The sequence below is a fragment of the Nematolebias whitei genome, chromosome 9 (assembly GCF_014905685.2).
Source record: "Nematolebias whitei isolate Nwh7 chromosome 9, NemWhi1, whole genome shotgun sequence".
Taxonomy (NCBI): Eukaryota; Metazoa; Chordata; class Actinopteri; order Cyprinodontiformes; family Rivulidae; genus Nematolebias; species Nematolebias whitei.
In genome coordinates, this window is record NC_056506.1 from 34,671,588 (window position 1) to 34,697,648 (window position 26,061).

General features: G+C 40.4%; 1 protein-coding gene across 1 annotated transcript in view; it reads right to left on the reverse strand.

Moving 5' to 3' along the window:
- Positions 1-24,701, reverse strand: part of LOC119414237 (neurocan core protein) — a 36,609-nt gene extending 11,908 nt beyond the window's left edge. The window contains exons 1-13 of the mRNA XM_037681336.1: positions 24,478-24,701; positions 22,652-22,875; positions 21,275-21,457; positions 20,651-20,825; positions 17,070-17,197; positions 15,573-15,857; positions 15,024-15,161; positions 14,819-14,902; positions 14,596-14,753; positions 14,354-14,516; positions 8,356-9,540; positions 3,196-3,312; positions 379-492 (exon numbers count right to left, since the gene is read on the reverse strand). Coding sequence (XP_037537264.1) covers positions 379-492; positions 3,196-3,312; positions 8,356-9,540; positions 14,354-14,516; positions 14,596-14,753; positions 14,819-14,902; positions 15,024-15,161; positions 15,573-15,857; positions 17,070-17,197; positions 20,651-20,825; positions 21,275-21,457; positions 22,652-22,875; positions 24,478-24,701 — 3,178 coding nt within the window. The remainder of the gene's footprint in view (positions 1-378; positions 493-3,195; positions 3,313-8,355; positions 9,541-14,353; positions 14,517-14,595; positions 14,754-14,818; positions 14,903-15,023; positions 15,162-15,572; positions 15,858-17,069; positions 17,198-20,650; positions 20,826-21,274; positions 21,458-22,651; positions 22,876-24,477) is intronic.
- Between the last annotated feature and the right edge of the window lie 1,360 nt (positions 24,702-26,061).

Here is a 26,061-nt window from a genome sequence, read left to right on the forward strand (position 1 = left end):
TATGGCCAGGAAACTGTGGTGCAAAGTGGTGCTTGAAAAAGTGAGATCATATCAGCACATCTTTGAGATTCACTCAGTGTCTGTGGTCCTGTGACACACAGACACATTGTCAGATATGTAAGACGAGATGAGACTTTGTGATGTAGAGTTTATACATACAGCACATTTAGGATTATTGATTAGGATTATTTCCACAGTAAAGCAAACTGTACTTGTTCTGACATGACGGAAAGATGAGTAGTGCAAGCATAATGGTGAATCATAGTTCTGCACAGTCCAGTTTCGTTTCACACAAATAAGCAATGCATGACGATTCCTCTTGCACGGGAGCCGCCAGATAGTTCTCCGTCTGTTCGACTGCAGTGCACTCCTTCTCACCTTTCTCACACGTGTCTCCCCCGTAGCTCGGCAGGCAAAGGCAGAGGAACGAATCAATCTTGTCGACGCAGGTTCCTCCATTTTCACATGGCTCGGACTGGCAGTCATCAACATCTGCAGAGGAAAAGGCAGCGAGAGGAGACCAGTTGTAGATCTCATTAGGCTTCAAATTCAAATAATGTATTCATCTCGAGCCGTGCTCACGAAGACAAAACGGGGGGAAATGTGCAGCAATTCAAAATCTGACACAAAATGAGCCGCCTATTAGTCCTGCTTTAAATACTGAAATGTGCCCGTGATGGCGAGTGCATTATCATAATTCAAACAGGGTGTGAGCAGAATGCAGATGAATAATTTCCCCCATTTTTATTGTTTTATTCTCGTCCTCTCGTAAATGAAGCCACCGTAAGTGTTAAAACATTTGTTTAGCGTGTTTACAGAGCCGACATTTTTTTATTCATCGTGTTTGTGATCTGTTTTATGTCCCTGTATATTGTTTTTATTTACAAACAACAGTCTGAGGCCATGAAAAGCTGCTTCAACGTGGCTTTTACTGTAATGCAACTACAGTGCAGCTATAAATTTGTTGTATGAGTCAGCAGAGAGGCTGAGCAGCCAGAGGGTTTGGGTTTGGTTTCACCGCCCTCCCCTTCCTCCCCTTTCATTCTGGCACAAGTCTCTCCTGCTGAGGCGACTTTCAGCAGCAGCAGCAACAAATCCAAGCAGCTGCTCCACAATATACTCTCTGCTTTATGACAGCAAATCAAACAACCAATAAAACAATTAAATGACAAAACAAACATTTCTCTGTCAAAATCTATATAACATGTGACGACTTCATCCTGATAAAACAGACGACGTAGTTTTCACCACGATGCTGTTTTTTGGGACCTGAGACAACATAATAACCCGCATGTCTGTAGAAATCTATTAAAACTCGCAACGTTTTGAAATAAAAACCTACATGATCAAAATCACTTCAAAGTCTTCACATCTTAACCGCTTCCTAGTTTAAAGCAGAAACGCTGAGCAGTGAAAAAGGTCATCGACTGTGAGAAGCTAAACGTGTCTGACAGATCAAATCAATGACCTTTAGCCTCTTGCAAGACCTCCATATTTCATTGTCAGACAGAGGGAGTTCTGCCAAGATTCAAAATTCATTTTGTGGTTAGTCAGAAAAGCAGGCTGCAGTGTGCGAGAGTAACTAGAAAGATCATCTTTGATCTTTTTTGAAGCCCAGTTTTTAACTTTAGTCATTGCCGAGGCCTTTGAAAAGTTTAAAGACTTTAATCTTTCAGCAGAATGTAGCTGATCTGTTTATGAAAATGTAGCTCTTTGAAAGATGAATGAAATAGCGGGAGGGGCGGCACGGTGGCGCAGTTGATAGAGCTGCTGCCTCTCAGCAAGAAGGCTGCAGGATTGAAAAAAATCATGACCCAGAAAGGGTCATGTTCTCTCCGTGCGTGCGTGGGTTTTCTCCGGGTACTCCAGTTTCCTCCCACAGATAAAAACATGCATGTTAGACTGATTGGTAACTTTAAATTGTCCCTAGGTGTGAGTGAGAGAGTGAATGGTTGTTTGTCTCTATGTGTCCCGGCGATGGACTGGAGACCAGTCCAGGTATGTTCCCGCTTCTTGCACAGTGACTGCTGGCCATGGGCACCAGTGAACCTCGTGACTGGAAACAGTAAAGTAACAGTAAAGATGATGGATGGATGGATTGATGGATGGATGGATGGATGGATGGAATTCAGATGGAAACCAGAGATATGAACTTGTGTTGTTTTACAAAATTCTTCTCACTTCTCACAAGCTTCCAATTAATGGATAAAAATCACCTTAAAGCAAAAGTTTGTCTGATTTTAAACTCCCCAGTGAAAGAATAAAGCACATTACATTGAGATAAGAAGATTTTTTTTCAGCTGTGTGAGGCTTTCTATATAAAAACTGGAATGTAGGCAGGTTTTATTTGTTTCAAAATGTTTACAACATGAAGTGAAGAAGATGCCTGACAGAAATTAACGTGCTCCAAATTTAAGTGAATGCTTTCTTTTGTTGTTGAATGGAGATGTGCTTTCTTGTCAAATATTATTTTTAACTATCTCAATCATATTGTTTTGAAGTCTGAGATTCAGAAACTGTTTTGAAGAATCAAAATATTAACACAAATCTCAAGACAAACATTTTCATCCATCGAGTTTTTGTAGTTTTTATGGTCCTGATTCTGTTTTTCTGTCAAAAACAGCTGATTGAAGTTCAGATCAAACAGATGAATCATTTATAAACTTTACATATTTATAACTTTTAGACAGTGTTTTGTTTGCGTTAACATTGTAAAATGGATTTTTGTGAATTTGAATACACATAAAACGAGAAGGGAAAAAAAATAAATTTTACGATTACAGCTCACAAATTAAAAATAGTTTCTTTATGTTTTTAAACCTAATAAAATATATTAAATGAACTCCAAAAGCTATAGGCATGGTAAATAGAAACCAGATTACTTATATATCCAAGACAAAAAAAAAAGAAATATTTCTGTAAAGCTATAGACAAAATGTGAGTAACGTATGTTGATATTTCATTTTAGCATTATGGTATTTTATTTCGCAGTACATTTGTTCCAACTGAAAGCCAGAACCATCATCCCTCTCTGACAGTCACAACCTTTAAACTCTTACTCCATCTCCTCTCACTCTGCAAGAGACAGCATGACCTTTGACCTGCCAGTCGGCCATCATAAATGCTTATGGTGTGATTTTTTTTTTAATATACCAGTATGTTTTCTTTTAGAGTGTGCATGTGTGTGTGACCCACCGATCTCACAGTTCTCTCCAGCGTATCCTTGTGGACAGTAGCAGCTGTAGCCAGCTCCCTGAGGAAGGCACTTCCCTCCGTGCAGACATGGGTTTGTCACGCAGGGCTCCACTTCAGCTAAATGAGACATACAGACGTGAGCGATGGGATTAATTAGGGATGTTTATTTCCTCATCAAACGTAGCCAAAGTCAACATATTGATTTTCTTGGCGATTCTCTAAAACCTGAAGATTTGAGCCTAATGTTGTCGGCTTGACTTGGATTTTGAGTTTAACAGAAATCTATGTTTGATTTGAAAAACAAAAACAAAAAACAAAATAAAAATGAATAAATAAAGTCGGCCACACCGATTTTCCATCTGTGCAGGTCAGCCAACCAAAGCCTGCAGTTACAGCACGTGCATATCCGTTTCCCCCTCCGGCTCTTTTCAACAGCATCCAAAGCCAGAGAACTTCAACCCCGCCATCCACTCGTAGCCTTGGTCGCCATGGTTACCACATGGAAAGCAAAGCATCGCTCGCTCCGCCAGGCGTGGTGAGCAGCGTGAGAATTTCAGACGTTAGCTGTCCTCAACAGAAATGAGCAGACCTCCCGCTGAGCGCTTCATTTTCCACCATTCACCCCCTAAATGTCTGCGTGTGTGTGGTCTCCTTCCACAAATGTACATTTACATATCAATTCACCCACCACCACGTGTTTCCTCCCTCCGACCTGCTCATTATTACAACTTGAGGCCTTTGAAAACCGCCGCTCCGTCAGTCCGTGGCCGAGGCTCAGCTGTGGGGGTCTTTGTTCTGCCAGCTCAGACGCTGACACTGAAGGGGGCTCCAAGGGTGGGGTGGTGTCAGCTCGTGAAGGTTTGTTTGTTTGTGTTTACATGAGTAAAAATCAATACCGTGGCTCTGTTCAGTAACTATATTTCAACAGCAACAACATTAGCCCCAATGAAGGTTCAGATTAAGCATTAAAATAACATAGATTGAGGGTTTTCAGTCAAAGAGCGCCGGAACGAGATCTCCAGTAATTCTGAAATTAAATGCTTCATCCTACTCGTCTCTACTCATAGGTTGAACTCGGCTGAAGCCGTGTGCGCATTTCATTTCATTTCATTTGCACTCCTCACATCAGTCAAGGTCGTGGCACATCTTGACAAATATCAGCTGTTCTGACAAGAAGATTTACTGCAGATTTTATGTGATCGTGTTAGATAAACCCGGCGTGGTTGGTCGTTCATTAAAGTGAGTGGTGCAGAAAAATCAATACTGTGTGAAAAGAGCTGACAGTGTGGACGGTCCTCTGCTCTGCACAACACCAAAACAACAAACAAACAAACAGCAATCAGCGGAAAGAAGCAATATACTGTATTATAGGTATGTTGCTGAGACAGTGCAGATACATTTCTCCTGGCACAGAAAATAATGTTTTTTTATGAGTGAACTTCTGGGGCTGCGTTAGCTTGGTGGTCAGTGCTGCAGTTTTGTAAACCTGAAGTTGTGGGTTTGAGCCCAGGTCGCATCAGGAAGGACATCCGGCGTAAAACAAAGTGCCAAATCTTTCATGCGAGTTTCACCGTGGTGAGCCCTGATGAGGGGAGCAGCCGAAAGAAACTTACTATATGAGTGAACAGCTAATAACTAGAAAATCTGCTTTTTCTGTGAAATGCAGGTCAAATTATGAGTGCTGAAAATTGCTGAAGAAGTTGAATCTAAAAGTAGCAGAACACTATCTAAAAGCTAAAAGCAGTAAAATGCTTGTTAAAAGTTAAACTAGAAGATAAAAGTAGCAAAAGGCTATAAAAGCTAGTTGTGCTAAACGCAGCACAACACCAAATAAAAGTGACAAAATGGTAGTGAATACTGTACTAACAGTTGCAAAATGCTAGCTAAAAGCAGCAGAAAGGTAGTTAAAACTAAAAGACAAAAATAGTGTTTTTAGTGTGAACATGCCGAATCAGGATTCACACAGCAAGTTCATGATGTCTGTCAAAAGGAACTGTTTGCCGTATAAAGTTGTGGAAAGAAACTCTGACTGGGAAGATCTGACAATGAAAAGAAATATGAGAATCCACGACTGCTGAAGGAAGGTCCTGCAATGCAACCTTCGGCTTCTCTCTTTCTTTTCATTCTCAATGGTTGAGCTGAAAGATGAAGTGCTCTCTGATCCAGTCAGGTGAGGAAATATTAACCACCACCACCATCAAGAACCTCCAGCAAAAAGAGACTGAACTGGATTTGGACTTTTGTATATAAAATAGAAATAAAAGCAGAAAATCTGTTTATCCAGTCTAATTCAGCTCAGCTGGTCGTGGAGCAAATATGTCATTGGGGTTTGTGTGTTCTTAGCCCCTCAGCCCGCACGGCTCCAGGGTCTCTCAGTCAATCAATCAACCCTCATGCTCGGCAGCAGCGTCCCAGATGGTCGCCCTTGGCTCCTCGTCGATACAGTTTACAGCTGTTCCCCGTCTACAGCAGACTCCCCTCTCTCAGTCACAAACATGAACTGCTTTCAGAGGCGACAAAAAACAAACCAGCACGGAAACGTACGATAAGCACAATACCCATGGGGCTTTTAGACACTTGGTGAAAGGATGTTTCCTGTGCTTGCTCTCATTATCAAGCACGAAACGAGTAGTAAAGCAGGTGGCCAGCCCGGCTCTTTGCTGAGACGTAGGGCGCTGCAGATTTAATCATCAGACTGTGGACGGTGGTGGGGATGGGATGTTGGCTCACTGTGTGAATAAAAACTATGTACCTGAGTGGAAAAAAATACTGAATAGTTTGAATAAATCATCCAAGGGCAAGGTTAAAGAAAATGAGAAAGCTGTCTTAAAGGATAATTCCCTCTTTTTCATCATTTTGCAGCACAGCATCATGGCAAATCCTGATAAGGACTGAAACAACTGTCTTTTTTAAAAAAGAAGCAGATCAACGCAAACCATGCATCTTCTTCTTCCATGTCCTGACTTTTAAAAGCAACACATTTATGGAAGTTATTGTGTATACACTGAACAAATTTTATGGTTTTTGCAGATTGGGGACAAGCTAAATTATTAAATTTACCACATGAAGATTGTGAAAAGGATCTTCTTTTTTTTGGCTAACCAAATTAGTATAAAACTACTGTAACTACTCAGTTCAGTCTTAGGTCTAAAGATAGCCATCTTTCAAACCTTTAAGTATCAACAAAATGCACGTCAAAATAAAACCTGAATTTTAGATTTTCTTTTCAGACTTTAAAGGTGGTGAATTTGACCAGACAAAGACTTCTTGGATTAAATCAGCTGGTTTTTGTCCTGCTTTAACCTACGAAAATAAAAGTATTTGCAGTTGTTGTAGCATTATCATCTTAACAGCAGGGTAAATAGTGACCAATTTATAATATAATTTATACAAATACTGTATTTTCCAGCGTATAAGTCTCATCAGTCAAAAAAAACAAAGCATCAAGAAGAGGGAAAAAAACATATATAAGTCGCTTTGGCGTATTAGTCGTGTTTATTTTGTGTCACCGCTGACCTCTGGGAAACGTGGGCCGATATTTGGCATGACACCGGCATGGGCGGTGGAGGAACGCTGGAGCTGCAAGCTCTCCAGCGTTCCTCCGCCTGCATCTAAAACAATTATTTGTTTGTTTGACACTATAGCAAAGGTGTGTCTCAGTTTAACTTTTCCTTAATAATTGCACCTTAATGGCCAATGTTTGGTGGTGGTGGTGGGGGGGGGGGGGGGGGTAGTGGTACAGGAACAACATGTATGCCTACCGGTAGTTTTCAAAAGCCTAGAGGGCCCTCTCACCCCTCTAGCAGCTGCACATGTTAATGTTTACTCTGGTTCATGTCAGTATGACTGAATATTTAAAGCGTCAGTCAAAATTTGCGTTAAGAACATGGAAAAAAAATGTAGATAAGTTGTTTCGGTGTACAAGTCGCAGGACTGGCAATCTATGCAAAAAACTGTGACTTAAATGCCAGAAAATACTGTAATTATAATTTTTATTTCCCTATAACGGAATAGGCGAAATAAACTAAATAATATGGATTATTAAAATTGCAGACTTTTGTTAAAAATACAAAAAGAAATAACCTTTTGTGATGATCTGCATTTCTTTAAAAATAAAATACTAAAAACAAAAAACAAAACATGTTTTGCTCAGATGCAGTCATAAAACATTAATTTAAGCTATACTGTATCGTTTTTCTTTTTCACAATGTGACACTGCTTCTTTAGGGTTTTAACAAAATGTCTCTAACTTGCTTTTATTCAAATGAACAAGATGTTAGTCTAAAAGTACACTTACATTTTTTTTCTTTTGAGCTATATTTTATTTCAGCTGGTTTCATGGAGCTCATTGAGATGCTGTTTTCCGAGGATGGTTGCATACAAATAAGTTACACCCAGTAACTCTTGAGGAAAGCCTGTTGCGTCGCCTGACAATCTGCAAAGCAGGACACTGTTCCTGTTTGCACACTTCACTGCAGATCAGCACTCGTGAAATTATTTAATCACATTTATTCTCAAATGTTAACATTTTATTCATCTGACCTTCAGCCATGTGTTGTTAGTAACAATCTATTTTTCAGACTCATTGTGATCACACATTTAACCAGCTTGGGTTATTAAAACGCCAGAAAGCAGATAAAAACGCTGAGTAATGCAAGAGCCCCCTTGCAAGAGGCTGTCCCCTCTGAATGGTTGGAAAAACATTTGAACTAAAGTCATATTTCTCCTCTCACTGATTGGATTTATTTCTACTGCAGCTTTAACGACCTTTAACATCTACCGTTTGCCTTCTAACCACTTAATGTGCAGATATTGTAAGAGCAACATTCAGAAAAATGCATGCTTAACACCAGGAAGCAATTTAACAAGAATGCTCAAACCACCTTATTTGGACAGAAAATGCAGTAGTTTAAAAACAGAAAATATAAAGAACAAAATTATGTAAAGGGTAAAATGACCCGACGTTATCTCAGTTACCTTATTGAGCCATGAGCCATCTGTTAAAAAACATGATCACTTGCTTTCCAGAAACACCAACTATTTTCTGCTGAGAGTACGCTCCCTGATTCATTATGGTTTCTTAAATCAAAAGGCAACAACGTCACAGAAAATATACTCTCAAACACAAAGACTTGTTTAAACAACAATAATGATGCTCACCTGTTGGACTGAGAGGTGTGGTGCTGATGTTGGCTCCTCCTCTGTTGCTCTCCTCCTCCATGTTGCCAGGTAAGAGGGCCCCCGAACCCACAACAGGAGACCAGGCAGCCTCCTCGTCATCTTGGGGTGCCGGCAGCGACAGGGGCTCTTCTAGAGAGGCGTTAACGGACAATCCTTCCTCTGGGACCATTTGAAGAGTGATAAGGTCATCTGTAGAGTTACTGGTCTCTGTGTGAGGAGACGTAGCTGGCTGAACGGTGTGAGCCTGGGATGTGGGCTGGGAAGGGGACAGGGATGGAGAGGGGGAGTAGGATGGGGTCGGGGAATAGAATGAGGTGGAGGAAACGTCTGTAAGGGAGGAGGAAGAAATGAGATCAGATGGTGATGGCTGGAGAGAGTGAGATTCATGAAGGGATTCTGACTGTGTGGATTCAAAAGGAGTTGAAGAGGGTGAGGTGAACGTCGAAGTAGACCATGAGGTGGACGGTGAGGTTGTTGGTAACGGCGATGGAGAAGGGGGCATTGTTTGTTCTTGTTCTTGTGAGACTGACAGGGATGAGTTTTCCGATTCTGATATGATGGTCTGGTGTTGGGATGTGGAATTGTCCCTTTCTGGCTCAGTTGTGGTCATTGCTGTGGCTTCAAGAGGGCTGCTGGTGACAGTGGTGGCTGTGGTGGTGGTCTTGGAGGATTGTCCTTTTCTGTGACCCCTCTCTCTGTTTCGTTCTCTAGACCTTTCTCTTGACCCTACTAGTCGACGGGAGACTTGGATCTCGCCTTTCGCTTCTGCACCAGTGATTTCTCCACTTCCTTCTTCTTCTCCTTTCCCTCTCTCCTCCCCTCTGTTCCTGTCCTCCCCTTTGTTCTTCCTCCCCCTTCCTCTTCCTCCTCTGCCACCGGCTCTGGAGGTCACAGTTTCCTGCCTCTTACCAGCTGCTTGGGTTGTTGTGTCTATTTCCACTGTGATCCACGTTTCTTTCTCAGTGGAGGTGATGTCAGGTGAGTGGCTGGAGGGAGTGAACGTGGGAGTCTCGGAGTTCTCTGAGATCTTGATGCTCTCTGTTGTCGGAGAACTCGTGGACGATGCTAAAGTCGATGCCAGATGAGTGGATGAATCTTCATTGGCTGCTGTGGTTTTCTCCACAGGCTGGCTGATGAACCATGAACTTCCCCAGGAAAACAGACCTTTATAGGGCACAAAACAAGCACTCATGGCAATGAGTCCAAAAATCAGAGCAATGACTCAAAAATAATGAAAATGATCGGATAGATTTGCTCCACTTTGCCAAAGACCAGAAAACAAACGCATGTAATCTGTTCTATTTCCATCAGCTGCTCTTTGTACTGTAGCAGCACTGAACACATCTATCAAAACTGGGATTTTGTGAAGAAAAACATCCAGTGGCAACAAGATTTCAATAGCACCGAAGATTTGCTTCCACTTTATAGCGAGCCTTTGGATCACTTAGATCAGGACTACTGAACAAAACTGCGCAGGGGGCCACAGTTTCTGAAAGCCAACGGCTCGGGGGCTGGACATCCAGCAATTAAAATCATTATATAAATACACCAAAGTTTATATGTTGCCTTTTAAATTTGTTTATTTTATTACATTGAATCATAAATGCAATAAACAGAACCCAAAACCCAAACCCAGACACCCCCCCCCCCCCCCCACCTTCTTATTATTTTTTAATGAAGTGGGCAGGATTGAAGTCACCGGGCGCCAGTTGAATAGCCCTGAGTTTTTAGATCAATATCAACACAGAGTGCTATAAAAACAAACAACAAAAAACTTATCATGTTTAAAGATATTATTAACGGTTTGGGGTTTTTTGGAAAAATGTGTTCTGAAGTTGATATAAGTAGTAAATATCTTACCAGCAGTAGACACTGCTCAGATCATTCTCAGTTTGTATAGCAAGCAGACATTTTCCCTGAGAAATTGATAAATAGCACTTCCTAAAATTAAGTGCCTCATTAAGACATTAAAAGTTTGTAAACACTGTATATAACATTAAAAAACATTTATAAAACTATTATAAAATACTGTTCATACACTGGAGCAGGATCACTGAGTAAGTGCTGGACTTTCATGCATTTAAAGAAACTTATAGTTGCAGCTTACTTTTTGAACTAAATGACTTTTTTTTTTTTTTTTTGCTAAAACAAATTTTGAGCGTTTACATGTAGGTAGCTTACTGACAATAAGAGTACACAATTTTATTCCACCTCATGTAACACATGTGACGCGGATGACAATAAAGCCTCCTTGAACCTTGAACTTTGACAGATGTTTTGACTTTTCAAATCAGAGTTATGAGGAACGTGCAGCGCTCAATCTTGCCAAATAGTGGGCCTACTAATACTAATGTATGAACAATGTTATATAACTGTTTTATAAATGATTGTTAATGCTCTATTAAGTGTTCACAAACTCATGAATGAGTTGAACCCATTTATAACACGTTCTTTTTTATTAGAAAGAGGCACAGTTTATTAGCACATTATTTAATTGCTTTATTATTTTAATTGTTTGACACTGCCTTATTTTTCTATGAAACAGTTACTTTTCCCGGTTACATTTATTTATTTTATCAAGCGTTTCACATGAACCCAGACTGATAATGGACTACGTCCACTCGGTCTTCAGTATGAGTAATTATTTAATGCAGCAATGACACCTAAAGATTCAGAAAATACAGTTTGCATGAAATCGACAGTAAAAATTTGCTTTGGTCTTGAGCCTGTTCAAACTAGTTGTTAGCTCATCTCCTTCTCAAATAACTTATGAGTGAAATACAAACTAATGATTTTCCAAACAATTTCCAGTGCAGGTAAGATACTGATTACTGCAAACAATGCCATAGAACACTACTTCAAAAAGTCTGAACTATCCCTTTATGATAACATTCATGAGACTGAGTGCATCTTCACATTATTACACATGAGGGACTGGTTTCTGACTGAAAATGTCAAACAGCCAAATGACACCAACATGGAGGTGAAAGGGAAACAAATATAGTCATGTCAAGGATATAGTATAGTTATCAACAAAAGTTGAATTAAATTACAAATTTAAACAGTTACATTTCTTATCAAGTTTCTTATATTATGACTGTTTTGTATTTTAACATCAGAAAATCCTACTCTACAATTATGCAGTCCTTTTCAGCAATGCAAACTCTTTCTCACCATCTTTTAACATTAAACAATAATTAAAGCATCAGTTTGAAACCTGCAATTTTCCTCCATGGGTAAAATAAATAGTCAAAGCTCAAGGTGACAGTGTATATTAAAAGTAGAGAAAGACACCTTGTGGTAAACATTTTAAAAATAAGATTAAAAACCTCAGTGAAGGCAGATGCAAACAACTCAGTGCTGGAGTCAGAAGCTCAAAAAGCACCGCAGCCACATAAATTGCCTCAGAATTAAATCAGCATCTTCGTAACACAGTTTCAACAAACACTCAACCCACTGTTTGAAAACCACTTCCACTCACTGCCAACACATAACGCTCTGCAAACCCGTCAGACCCCCTGAAACAAAAGAAATAGGAAAAGAGTGCGGACGAGATCGATTTCACTGTTTTGTAATTCATGGATTCGTATTTGATGGAAACAATTTTTTCTACGGAAATTCTCCAAGCATGTTGCTCAGAGTTAGAGACACAGGCTGCGCTTTCAAATGCAACGAGTACAGCCAAAACATTTTTTAATAAAAATTATAAAATCTTTCCCAGGCTTTTATTTACTTCTTTTTTTTTTCAGTCAAAGGCCTTCAGTTGCGCTCTGAAGGACGGACGATGATGAATCAGAAAATCTTAGAGCTCAAAGAGTATTGATGTGGTTTTAAAGTTTCCTTTCAGTGTCAATTATCAGTCTCAGAAAAGATCTTTAGTAAATCACTATTGCCCACCACCAAAGATGAAAGGGTGACAAAGTTTATGACCATGTTAGTATGTCTTTGTTTGTCTAGAGCAGGGGTCTGCAACCTTTACGATCAAAAGAGCCGCTTTTACGCCATTATTCACTAAATTAAAAATGTTCAGAGCCGCAACAACATGCTACAACTGTGATTATCAACTGGTGGCCCATGGGCCACTTTAGTTTGTTGGAGGGGGCTTTTGTGGCCACCATACAGCTAAAAATGTTTAATCAGTATTTCCCCTAGATAACCTTCCATGGTGGGGCGCTCATCTCGTCTGTGATTTTTGTCAACAGTGGCCGGAGGCCGGGGGGGGGGAGACACATCTGACCTCTGAGCTGTTTGTACCAACAGTTTTTGAGTGGGGGGTGGGGTTTCTGCATGAGGGTTTAGCGTGAAGGAAGAGGTAGCATGAGTGCAGCCTGTGTTTTGTTAGCTAGCTTGCATGTATTGCACACCACTAGCTTTGTGCTACATCACTGATGACGTGGGGAGGGGGGTGGGGGGCACATTTCAGTTTGGTAGGTGGGACACTGAGTTCTGTTGACAGGGCAGGTTGCCCTGCTTGTATAATGGTAAGGGAAACACTTTAATTATCTTTAACATTATTAATATTTTTACAATTTAAGGCAAGCGAAAGGACCAGATTCTTGTGTGTGTGTGTGTGTTGGGGGGGGGGGGGGTAGTTTATTTAAGCATAAAAACTGAACTATGCAGAACTATGACATTTTTTAACTGTGGAAAAAATGATTAAGTATAGAAATAAAACATAAAGTTAAAGTTCGTATGTTTTACTCCTTGTACTTGTTCTAGTATTCACATATTTGCAAAAGAAATGACAGGAAAACTGTTAAGACTAGTCCTTTTTTGTTGTTGCCATAACAACCAATAAAATGCAATTTTATGTTAGTTTTGGTCAAAGCCTGAAAGAGCCGCTGCAGAGGAACCAAAGAGCCGCATGTGGCTCCAGAGCCGCAGGTTGCAGACCCCTGGTCTAGAGCAAAACCGACTTCAATGAAATGCCACAGCCAACTGATCTTAGGAAACACATTAATGGAGATAACTCAGTCAATTTTACACACATTGAGGTAAAATTCAGTGTGGTAGTAACTGAGAGTCATTTACAGCTCATATCCTGAGCACTAGCAGATCACGCAAAATCCCAGTGGGGGCAAATGAATCGGCAGCATTTGATAAAAACAGCAACAGCTCCATGATTTCTCAACTTGAGATGATCTTAAACTAAGACTCTGGCATGACAGGCGGCAGGAGATAAGCCTTTCTTCAGAGAATGCTGCCTTTCGCTAAAATCTAAACTTGACTTTGAAGCCTCCTTTCTAATATAAAATTGATGACTCATCATTTGGACGATTGTTCTTTGCAATTAGCCTGAAGAATACTCATAGCGTGAAATCTGTGCCTTATCTTTTTCCATTTATAAAGATTAAGGACAAAGAAACCAACTGAAGGAGCTCTGCTGCGAGCTTACAGCCAGCTGTTCCACCTGCTATCAATCACAGCTCGTTAGTCTCAACAGGAGCGGCAGGCTGAGCAGCAGAGAAAGGTCAGCGTGACTTCAGCTTGTCTCCAGATTTCAAGCTTGCAGCAGGTTTTTACTCTATTAATTTTACAGCTTTCTAAGGATTTACGAGCGCCGCTTTAAATGTTCGAAATAATCAAAGCATCTTATTGAGCCTCCCATGCACAAAAGCACACTGCACAGCATTACTGTGGCTCAAATACACATTACATGAGAAACTCATGCCTCGTTTTTTGAAACATCATGGGGGCTATTCTGCAAAAAAACATTTGGGCTCCTTCTCTAACCTTTCACGTCTTTATCCCTTAGGTGCGTTTAAGAACTGAGACATCCTTTAGAGCAAGATCCGTTTTAAACATGCAGCCAGGAGAATGGCAGAGAGAGGATGTGGAGGCACAAATTAGAAAATGAGACAAACCTCATTTGCTTTTTTCATTCTGCACGTTACATGATACAGTCATTGTTGCAAAGTAAAAAAAAAAAAAAAACTTTCTACATTATGTGCAGTCAATTCAAATTAAATGTATCTACCTGGTGATACAGGGCTGGAGGGATGTGATTCTTCTCCAGTTTCTTTTGTTGCAGTCTCCTCTTTTTCCGCGTGCTCATTTGGTGCTTGGGTTCCCTCCTCATCTCCTGTCCCCACCAGGTAGTTCCAAGGCTTCCAGATGGATTTCACAATCTTTGAGATCACCTAACGTAAAGAGCAAACCGTTAGCACCCAACAGCTTCAGATATAACATAAAACGTCAGTGTTGAGTCTTTAAGCTAACCTTTTTCTCAGCTGGAGTCGGGTGAGCTGGAGGTCTGAGAAACTCCTCCGAGTCGGGCCCGGGCTCCTGCAGATCCCCCCAGTCGAAGGAGTTCTGACCTGGGATCAGCTGTAGGGTAATGAATGACGCTGACGACTCCGAGGACCAGGGGTCTGTGGCTTTAGATGGTTATAACAATCAGCAACAGTTTGGAAAACTTTTCACGTTTCTGTCTAAGACTTACAGAAGCTGTGAGGGGACTCTTCTTCTTCCAGCTCAACCGTTCCTGTCCAGTTGGAAGTTGACACTTCGACATCTTCTGAGGATGCTGCAACAAACGTCAGACGTGCAATCAATACTAACTTGTTTCCACAGTGGCTGATGTGTTTTCCACTTGACAAACTGGTTTAAGACAACATATCTGAGCTGGTTATAGATGGATGTAAAACCTGTGAGCGTGGTGGTTTGCTGTGTAGTCAGATTGGAGCTGTCGGTCGCTGCAGACTCAGCATCACTCGAGCCTGTGAGATAGCTCCAGGGCTTCCACTGGGAGGTGTAAATCTCAGAGCCTGTATCCTTCACTTTACCTAAGAAATGAAATAAAGACATGTTTGCCCACTTGAATCCCTGAAATCCCTGTCTAAAAGCTTTTAAATTGTTTGCGAACGACAGATTGCTGTAGTGACAACTGAAAATCTTGATATTTAACATTTCCTGTCTTTGTTCTCTCTCTCTCTTGCCTTCTCTCAAGGCGTCTGTCAGTCCAGCAGGTTCTTGGATACATGATTAGAAATGAGTGTTGCCATAGCTACAACAGCAGCAAAGACTTTTATTGTGAAAGTTACTGCATTAACAGCCGACAAAGCTTCGGTTACAATGGAGATGGAAGATTCAACCATGTGTTCTCCTTTCTTCTTAGTTTTTTTTCTCTGTTGCTTTGAAAGAATATCACAACATCCATAATTATAGCCAGTAGTTGTTCTGCTATGGTATGATACCTCTGTAGCAGTAAGCGTCGTATAAAGCTGTCGAGTTGTCAGCAGTGGTGTTGGGCGTGACGGTGTGGACTCCCGGCTGGCTCCCTCCACATTCTGGACGAGGCCAGGCCACCGGGTAGTGAATGCTGCCGTCAGACAGCCATCCCGGGGCGCAGCTGTCTAGGCCGGCCCTCCACGCCAGATAAAGCTGTCCCACGGTAGCCAGCTGGCCCCCAAGGGACACGCAGCGATCGGAGGCTGAAGACAGTGACAGTCTGCCTGGAACCGAGGAGTGAAACACCTCACCTAAAGGACAAAAAGTCAGAGAGAGGATCATCTACACAGAAGATTCCACAGTGCAGGAGTGTCAAACTCACTTACAAAACGGGGCCAAAATTAAAACCTTTTGCAAACTAAGGTCTGGTTTCAGAAGTTACATTAGCTCAAGTCAGATACCCAACATCTTTTCTTGGTTGAAGGTTCCTCAACAAGAGTTTGATTGGTCTAATTTGACATTCTCTGTTACACTTTTGACATTATAATCAAAGATTACTGAAAAAAATGTACGTGAAAAAAGTATTTTACATTTAAAACAACATCTTAGGGGCCAGATAAGATGTCAACGAGGTGGCCCCCAGGCCTTGAGTTTGACGCATATGTTGTAGACACATCGATTCAGTACATACACACTTGGATTCTGAAGGTAACACATGTGCGCTGCTAGCAGCTGGTTTATACTTCTGTTGCTTCAATGTCATGTCTGTGGCACTCATTTTCAAGGTAAAAGTTTTTAATAGCTTTATCAAAAACAAAAATGCCTTGAAGTACTCAATATGTTCATCCAGATCTTTAGATTTTAGTTTTACACAACTAAATGTTCTAATAATTGTGTGTGTTTACATATATTAGTAGATTTATTTGACTTAGTAGTAATAAACAACACTTCCTACTTGTCTAATTTAATTTAATTTAATTTATATTTATGCTGCAACTTGACAGATCCACCCGGATTTCATTGTAAAACTTTCAATTAAAAAAATAACCTATTTTATTTCAACTGTAGTTTTTTTGCTAAAATGTTTAAAACTGTGTAACAAGGATTTTTGTTGTTTTTGCATCAGGTAAAATAAAACACTATGAGACTACTTGTCAGTGAGTCTGAGATTAAATTGAGACATGTTGCAGTTTCAATGCCATGTAACGAACTAGAGGTTTTTATTCATTTATTATTTTTTCAACAGCTTTTTAACAACAATGGAGCTGTGAGACATGTAGGAATATCACTTTGTGGTGCCACAAAAAAATAAAAATAAATCTGTTCAGCCTGAGTCATTGCGGGTCGGTTATTTTTACTGGGTATATTTAGAGTAGGAGAAAAAAGGTTAAAAAATATATATTTTTAATCCCCATTCTTGTTCTTTAATGTTGCAGTAGAACATGATGCAAGTATGAGTATAAAAGCCAGCAGCAGTGACACTGATGTGTTTTATGTTTGTGCAAGTGTGTGTGCGTGCGTACCATCCAGTTCTTTGGCAAAACAGTACACATCAAACATCTCTTTTGGGTCCCTCTTCCCATAATTTCTCACTCCAGCTGAGTACTCCTTGTGTCCATGGCAACCGAGCTCTGGCGACTGGACCGAATAACTGTGGACAGAAACATGTGGAAGACAGAACAGAGCGTTAGCTTCTGTAGAACTATTTATGAACAGCATTAACAGCTTGTGAACAGTTTTATGTGTTTTTATTAGAATTTTAAATTTCAACAAATAAAATGATATGCTCTCACTTTAAAAGTACACAGACTTTAAATAATTGAAGAAACAAGAGCGCTAATAGAAGCACATTCCCCAAGTGTATGAAGGGACAAAAAAGACTGGGAAGAAACAGGTCAAGCACTAAAAATGTCTTCTATGTAGGAAATTAGTGGGCTTATTTAAAGAAAGCAGTTTCCAGAGAAGAATCAGCTGTGATTTCTAATTGGAGCAGAAAACCTTCAAGAAAACTGAGTAAACCTTCTTACTATCACACTATAAAACCAAACACTTTCCTGACGGGGCTTTACAGCTTCACAGACTGAGCGAGAGACTCAAGCAATTCACACCTTCACGCATTCTCGTGCCACATTTCCATTTTCTTTTGCAGTGAAAAACAAATTTGTAGCTAATCTCACTGCAGCGTACAAACAGAAAACCTAATCCCAGGACTCCCCGCAGACAGAACTGGGCTCAGCAACAACAAGCTTTCACACCAACGTGGAGGAAAAGGAAATATATTAGTGATAAATGATGGGTTCATGCATTCAGTGTCTGGCACCAGAGATGCTCCAGGATTAGTATCATACCTTCAGAAACCTGTTTTAATTTGCAGTTTTTGTGAAGGAACATTTAAAGCGCTGTTCTGTTTACAGAGAGACTGATTCATGAGTGGTATTGGTTTTGTCTAACTCGTGGTTGAAACTAAAACAACCAGTGATCTCCAACGTTTGATTGATTTATAGATATTCAGAAATGAGTGATTTATTTTCACCTGCTTTAACACTTTGAAAGTGTTTCTAGAGGTGAAGATGAAAATACCTTTAGACACAAACTAATGAACCTGAAACCAATGAAAACAACTATCAAAATATATCTTCAGGTGCTCAACCAGAAACCGATGGAATGTCCCCTCCAGGTTGGGTGGGAGTCTTCAAGAATCTGGGCGTCTTGCTCATGAGTGATGGTAGGATGGAGCAAGAGATGGATCAAAAAACTGGGGCCTCGTCCTCTGTAATGAGGGTGTTGCTTCGGTCGATAGTGGTGAAGAAAGAGTGGAGTCAAAAAGCAAAGCTCTCATCTCACTGGTCTGTCTGCGTTCCAACCCTCACCTATGGTCATGAGGTTTGGATCATGACCGAAAGAATGAGACCCTGGAGGCAAACGGCCGAAATGAGCTTCCTTTGTAGGGTGGCTGGCTGGGCTCAGCCTTAGAAACAGGATGAGGAGCTCTCTCATTTGGGGGGAGCTTGAAGTAAAGCCACTGCTCCTCCACATCAAAATGAATCAATTGAGGTGGTTCGGGCATCTGATTAGGATGTCTCCCGAACGCCTCCTTTTAGAAGTTTTCTGGGCATGTCCCACTGGTAAAAGCCTTCTGGGGCAGACCCTAAACTCGCTGGAGGGATGGTGTAGCTTCGCTGGCCTGGAAACGCCTCAGGGTCCACCAGGAGGAGCTGGAAAGTGTCACTGGGGAGAGGGATGTCTGGGTTTCTTTCCTGGACTTGTTGCCTCCACGACCCAACTACAGATAAGAGGTAGAAGATGGAGATGGGGAGAGAAAGTACAGCTATATGTATGCATCGTGTACTATTATTTCACTATATTACAAAATGTTCTGTATTATGATGGCTCATTTAATTATAGGTCACTGTGAAGTGAACATCATGTCAGTATGACAACCATTGTTCTGTGATTGTCTGTGTAGGTTGGAGACTGTTGAGAGTTCAACAAAAATGTTTATCAGCCTCCCCGTGACTGTTTCCTTCTTGACTGTGGGTCTGTTCTCTCTGGGGTGGGGGTGGGGGGTGGGGGGGCTTCCTATAAAGCAACAGATGTAACTCGGTAAGGAAGAGGCAGTTCAGAATTAATGCCAGCAGAGCGGGCAGACTAAAACTTTGTGATGCTTTGACTTTCTGTAAAAATGTCCCCTCATTTGCTGGTAAATGAAAGTTTAAATGAGCAATCAATCAATATCTTTTTTCACCACATCTGTTCGCAAAAATGTATATTTTGGTACCAATAGCCTCCTGTTTTTTGTTGTTGTTGTTTGGTCTGAACACATCAATTAGGTTCACATAAGGTATAAATCTTGCAGGTACAAATCAAAAACTTACTTTATTAATATGATTACACAAGCCTGTGTGGGATAAAGCAGGGATATGTTGAATTAAAGAATTGTCTTTTTCCACTGACGGCACCAATAATCTCATAACATCAAGTTAAAACAATCAATCAGTGTCTCGGATTTCAAATGAATCTTTCATGTGAGAGGTATCTGCTCTCACATGATTCTGATTACTAGACCAATTTGCAAAATCTCATTTGATTATAGTGCTTAATTCAAAGAAATCACAAAAAAATAGATTCTTTTCATTCAGTGTAAATATGGTGTATCTAAAAAATTATAATATCGTGAATAAGTTCAATTGTGTGTGAACCATTTCAGAAAGTGAAGCTCATATTTTACATAGATTCATTACATAAAGAGTGAAATATTTCAAGCCTTTGTTTCTTGTAATTTTGATGAATGTGTCTTACAGATAAGGAAAAAACAAAATTCTGTGTCTCAGAAAATTACAATATTGTGAAGAGGTTCAGTATTGTAAACCCCTGGTGTCACACCCTGATCAGCTGATTAGCTCCTAGACATGAGCTAAATGTCTCATTTCTCAAGTCCAGCCACTCCTGAACCAGATATGTCAGAAGTGTCTTACCTGGCTGAGATGACCAAAAACTGGCCTGTTGCTCAGTGGTCCAATGTCCTTTTTTCAGATCCAGTACGTCATTTGGAATCAGGGAGGAAGAGTAGGAAGGTCCAGAATCCATGTTGCTTGAAGTCCAGAGTGAAGTTTCTACAGTCAGTGATGGTTTGGTGCCATGTCCTCTGCTGGTGTTGGTCTACTGTGTTTTCTGAATTCCAGTCAACGCAACTTATAGCAGGACATTTTAGAGACGTCATGCTTCCTTCTGCTGACGAGCTTTATGGAGATGCTGATTTCATTTTCCAGCAGGACTCGGCTCCTGCCTATACTGACAAAAGTACCAAAAGCTGGCTGTGGAATATTCTGATTTTATGAGACACTGAGTTTTGGTTTTTCTTTATTTGTCAGCAGTAATCATCACAATTACAAGAAATAAAGGCTTGAAATATTTCACTTTATGTGTAATGAATCTATTTAAAATGTGAGTTTCACTTTCTGAAATGACTGATAAAAAAAAAAAAAAACTTTTTCACAATATTCTAATATTTTGGGATGCACCTGTAGGTGTACTCATTTGTTGTGGTCCAAATAACTCAATGATTGTGTGACATAAAGAAATAAAGAGCTAATGGAGTCCTCACCGGACAGTCTGATCATCCAACCATCCAGCTGAACAGCTGGAAAACCCATCGTAGTACGCTGCCCACAGCTGGGCCGGCGACGCAATCTGAGCTGAGTTTTCTTCGCAGGCTCGCTGGGCATCGGTGAACGTGAGGGCATAACGAACATCAGGTACCTGGTAGTTAAACACAACCCCTACGCACAAAGACAAGTTATTCAAAATAGTAAAAACTATTGAATTAAACTTTTTTCTTCTTTTTTTTATTCTGGTGAAATTCCCCAGGAATGCATGCATAAAAATGATCACAGTCGGCCCTAACACATCAATTAAAATAATTACACAAGTATTTAAGTATAAAACAAGGAAATGAAAACAGCACTCGCACAAAGACGCATCAATTGAACCAGTCAGTATGATGTTTATGCAATAATGTTTAATTAAGCAAAGCTAAAAGGGGGTTGGCTGTGCTTTAAAAGCTACATTAGCAGCTGTATATTAACACATCAAAACAGCACTGGAAAAATTAAATTAAATAAAATGAATTCATTAACTAAGAAGATTTTTTTTTTTTTTTTTTTACATCCTCTGAAGTAAATGTTTAATAGTTTAATAGTTTTGTCTCATTAGAGGCTGCTGTGCTCACCAGAGACCACCAGAGGCACGGTGTCTCTCTCCTGGTGGTTGCCCATGACGACCTGACAGTGGTAAGTGCCCGAGTCCTCGGTGCGGAGACCAGAGATCTCCATGGTAGCATCGAGAGGGTTGGCAGAGTATCCTGGCAGCATGATGCGGCCGCTGAAGGCCTTATTCACCTTGATTACATCACCTTTGGCACAGACAGAGAGCTTTCTTCACTACAAATGTGTGCAGGCTTCAGAAGCAGCTCGTAAACTTTATCAGAGTCTAATAAAACAAACAAAAACAAAATACCAGCTCTGTTTCTTTTTATCAGTGATTTATTTCCATAATAAATTGTGGAAATAAATAAATTGGCTTTTAGTCAATCTGAAAGATATTTTTACTTTTCTTAGTGGCTGAAGTAAAATACAAATGTTGCTTTGACTCTGATTAATAATCCCAGTGCAGGGCAGTGATGATCAGAAACATGTTGGGCTAACTGGGATGTCTAAATTGACCTTTGTCCAGGATGTAATCCTCCCCATCATTTGATGAAAGCTTTAATAGGCACCAAACGTCCCCTCACCACATTTATTTATCACAAATATTTACAGTAATATCAGTCCTGCTTTTAGATTGAACTTTCCTCTACTTCTTCACCTCTACACAAGGTGGCCAATTATGAATGAGCCTGGCTGTATGCTTGTCTGTTTGTTTGTGCATCTGTTAGCAAAATATCTCATGAACCACTAATTTAATTTTAATGAAAGTCTCTTAAAGTGATTATTAGATGTGTATTTACAACTGATTAATTTTTGGAGACAACCCATTTTAAGATGGCCAGCACAGCCAGTTAACTTTACCAAACATAAAAATAGGTATAAATCAGTCAGTTTTATAGATATTGGGATAAACTTTGGTTTGGTAGTAGCTGAGAGTTGTCCCCATCCCATCTTTTTTTTTTTACTTGGCATGAAAGACAAGATGCTTTATAATTTATAAAGAAAATGTTGCTCTTTGACAGTGAATTGCTTCATGTTGTCCAATATTTCCTCTTGTGGCTCTTCAGAGCTTTGAAAAGCAAACATCTGTAAACAATGTTGATGGAAGCTGCGAGACTGAACCAAACCTGTAAAGTTTTACAGATGTGGTGACTTTATTAACCTGCCTTTTACTCACTCAGGCGAGTTCAGGTCAACAATGACGCTTGTGATAAAGTGCAAAACTTGAATTGATTATTATTTCAGCCTTAAGTTGACCGTCTGAGTAATTTTGAAATAAATTTATTTATAAAGTACATTTAAAACCACACAAGCTGAATCAAATCAATCAATTAATCAACCTAAAAATGTAAATGTCTCAAGTTGGTATGAAAAATGAAAAATTAACATTTTTATTTTACCTTTAGCAGAAAGTACAATCTGCTCCAAAGGAGGCCCTTGGCCTCCTGCTGACAGTCTGCTGTGAGTCCACAGGAGGTGTGGAGGCTGGACGGAGGAGCTGGTCTGGAGGGTGAAGACACAGGGGAGGACAGCTTTGCCTGCAAGCATCTGTTGGACTGTAGGATGGGTGATCCTACGCATGTTCACCAAGGAGGAGGCTGCAGCGAAAGAGGACAGCACATAACTGGTGTTACAGATTTTTTTTTTAAATCATTAAAATTTCTACTTAAATAATTTAAACCAAAATAATGAGATTTAAACATAAAGCTAGAAAATTCATAATATCAATGCCTAAAATGTATGACGACAATGACAAAAACGTCTCTTTACTTTATGCTTAAAATTTAAATTTATTTAGTGATTTCTTGAAAAGCACATTAAAGTGTTTGATGAGAAACAATTAAGAGTTGAATAAAGCGTCTGTTACAGTGATACAAAACCAGATTAAACAGAAGGTGCACAAGGTCCATCACCTGTAATTATAATGTCAGCTCAGCTGAGACAATGAAACGTTTTATTTGCTGTGTGTTTATTATATTTCAGTCACTTCTGTTAGCAATACCTGTAAGTGTTGGTGAATCCACTTCACACTCAAAACAACGTCAACTAAACAAGCAGTATGCCAATGTCCCCCGTCACTGAGAGATTTGAAGAGTGAAAGTTTTGTAGTTTTTGTGATTTTTTTTAATTTTTTTTAATGGACTGGAATTTAAGAGTGAATGCAAGTAAACCTTAGTGTTTCTGGTGCTAGATATTCGAGAGGGTATGAGTTACACTGTGGAGAAGATCAGAGGTAGTTTTTTGTTGTTGTTGTTGTAGTTGCTTCTCTCAGGCAACACTGGATCCTGGCAAGTGAAGGAAGCTATTTCATCCATATCCAAGCACAATGGCGGAGCCAGGGGGTGGCCAATGGTGGCCTTGGCTACCATAGATTACTCTTCAGTCACCCCAAAGTCCACCCCGATCATTTGAGGAAACTTTACTTTTAAGAAACTGGCTCAGATTGTCACATTTTTACCCTTTCCTTCCACTGTTTTGTTTTAGTTTTCATGTTTCCATCTAGGGGGCAGCACAGTGGCGCAACTGGTAGAGCTGCTGCCTCTCAGCGAGCAGGTCCCTGGTTCAAATCCCGGTCCGGGGGCCTTTCTGGGTGGAGTTTGCATGTTCTCTCCGTGCATGCGTGGGTTTTCTCCGGGTACTCCGGTTTCCTCCCACAGACCAAAAACATGCATGTTAGGCTGATTGGTAACTCTAAATTGTCCCTAGGTGTGAGTGAGAGAGTGAATGGTTGTTTGTCTCGTTTGTCTCTATGTGTCCCTGTGATGGACTTGCGACCCGTCCAGGGTGTACCCCGCCCCTCGCACAGTGATTGCTGGACATGGGCACCAGCGACCCCCGTGACCCAAAATGGAATAAACGGGTAAAGAAAATGGATGGATGGATGGTTTCCATCTAGGAATGCCTGTCACCCTTCCTCACCTCATGTTTCCCTGCACCACACCTCCTCTGCTCAGCCACAGCAATCATCTCTAATCAGTTCCACCTGCTCTGCTCTCTTTATAAGCCCAGCTATACTCTCACTCAGTGCCAGATTATTGAAAGCTTTTTGCCACTAGATATCCAACGATTCCTTGTTCTGACTCCTGACCACGACCCCAGCCTTGTTTCCTTGACTCCTCGCCTTGCCTTGTCCCTCTCTGGATTTGTCTGCCTCGTCTGACCCTGTATTGACCCTTTTCTTCTCCTCCTTCAACTACGCCTTTGGATCTCGCCTTTGTTCTGGTACCAGCTCTCTGACCGCCTGTTAATGACCCCTGCTAAGTTTTCTGGACCCTGCTTCTGGACTCGCCCTACACGGACCACACGCAGCTCCTTGTTCTGTTGGCCTGCTGCAGCCCTCACTGCTACAGTGACGTCACCAAGCTCAGCGCTTCTGTTCTTGCCACGCCACAGATCGAGAAGGTTAGTGACCAATTCACAGTGAGTCTCAAAACTCCTCACCCGTTTCATAGTCACTAACTTGTCTCTCTCTCCAGACTGGACCTACACAGGGACCCAGACCTCCACCAGAAGCTGCTTTAAAAATAAATATATTAAAACCATTCCTGAGTCTGGTGATGTGCAGATCCAAACAAAATCTTATTTTGTTATCTACCTGGATGATTGAGCCTACAAACCTTTTTCTGAACCATTTTGGCCTTGGTGTCAGGCTGTTTCTGTGAGTAGCAAGTTGGCCATCTGGCCTAAAACATTTGTTACACATGATGAGTGTTTTGGACAGATGGGTCCTTTTGCATGTGTTAAAAACCTGCTTCTGAGATTCCAACAGGAGGTTGGCTTGAAACACAGCAATGAAGACTACTTATGGGACAGATCTGGTATACTTTTAAGCAATGTAAAAACTAAAAATCAGTTTCCTTGAATGGTTTGGGGGGTCAGTTCACATAGCATGATGATGGCTCTTTGCTTTTGAGTTGGCAACACAATTTTTTTGATAGTGACCTTTTTACGCTTGGAATCAGCCACACACTAAAATGGGAGTTGGCGCGTTGCTTATCTTTCATGTTAACCAGCTGAAACGTATATATGGGGGCAGCCATCTTAGATTTTTACATGGCAACCTAATTTTTGAAAGGAACCTTTCATGTAGACACACATAAAATGAAAGTTTGATACCTCACTTGTTTTTCAAGTTATCATGCTCACAACAGGCACGGACGGACGGATAAACGGAGTGTATTTCCAATTCCTCCTGTTTGCTCTGTGACAGGGGACAAAAAATTCTGAAAGGTGCCAGTACATCCTCTGCCCTAAACTCCATAACTTTGATCAAACAAGATCAAAATAAATGTAAAAGTCGTTGCTTGCGGCTCCATTTAGTCACCATGGTAACAGCATACCTGTCTGTCACCCCCTGACTGCCAAGTTACTGAAGGGCAGAGAGACGCAGACTGAACAGTAAGCCTCAAACAAACAGCTGCTGTGCAAAACTACAAAACTGGAGTCTAGAAGCTGCACTGTCTGCATTCTGGGGGATTTGAAAGATATGTAAGTCCTGTAGCACTGAGAGAAACTGTAAGAACACAAACATTCTGTTGTGATGGATCATTTGTATATGTACCATACGTGAATATACTTGCTCTATCAAATATTAAAATTTATGAAAAACAGAAATTATTAGAAAAAGAAACTCAACATAAAACAAAAGTTTATACTGTTTATTAAAAACAATATGCACAAGCTAGCAGCGCTCTTCTTTCATTCATTGTCTCATAAGTCACATTACAGAAACCAGCTGAACACTACCATGATATATATATATATATATATATATATATATATATATATATATATATATATATATATATAT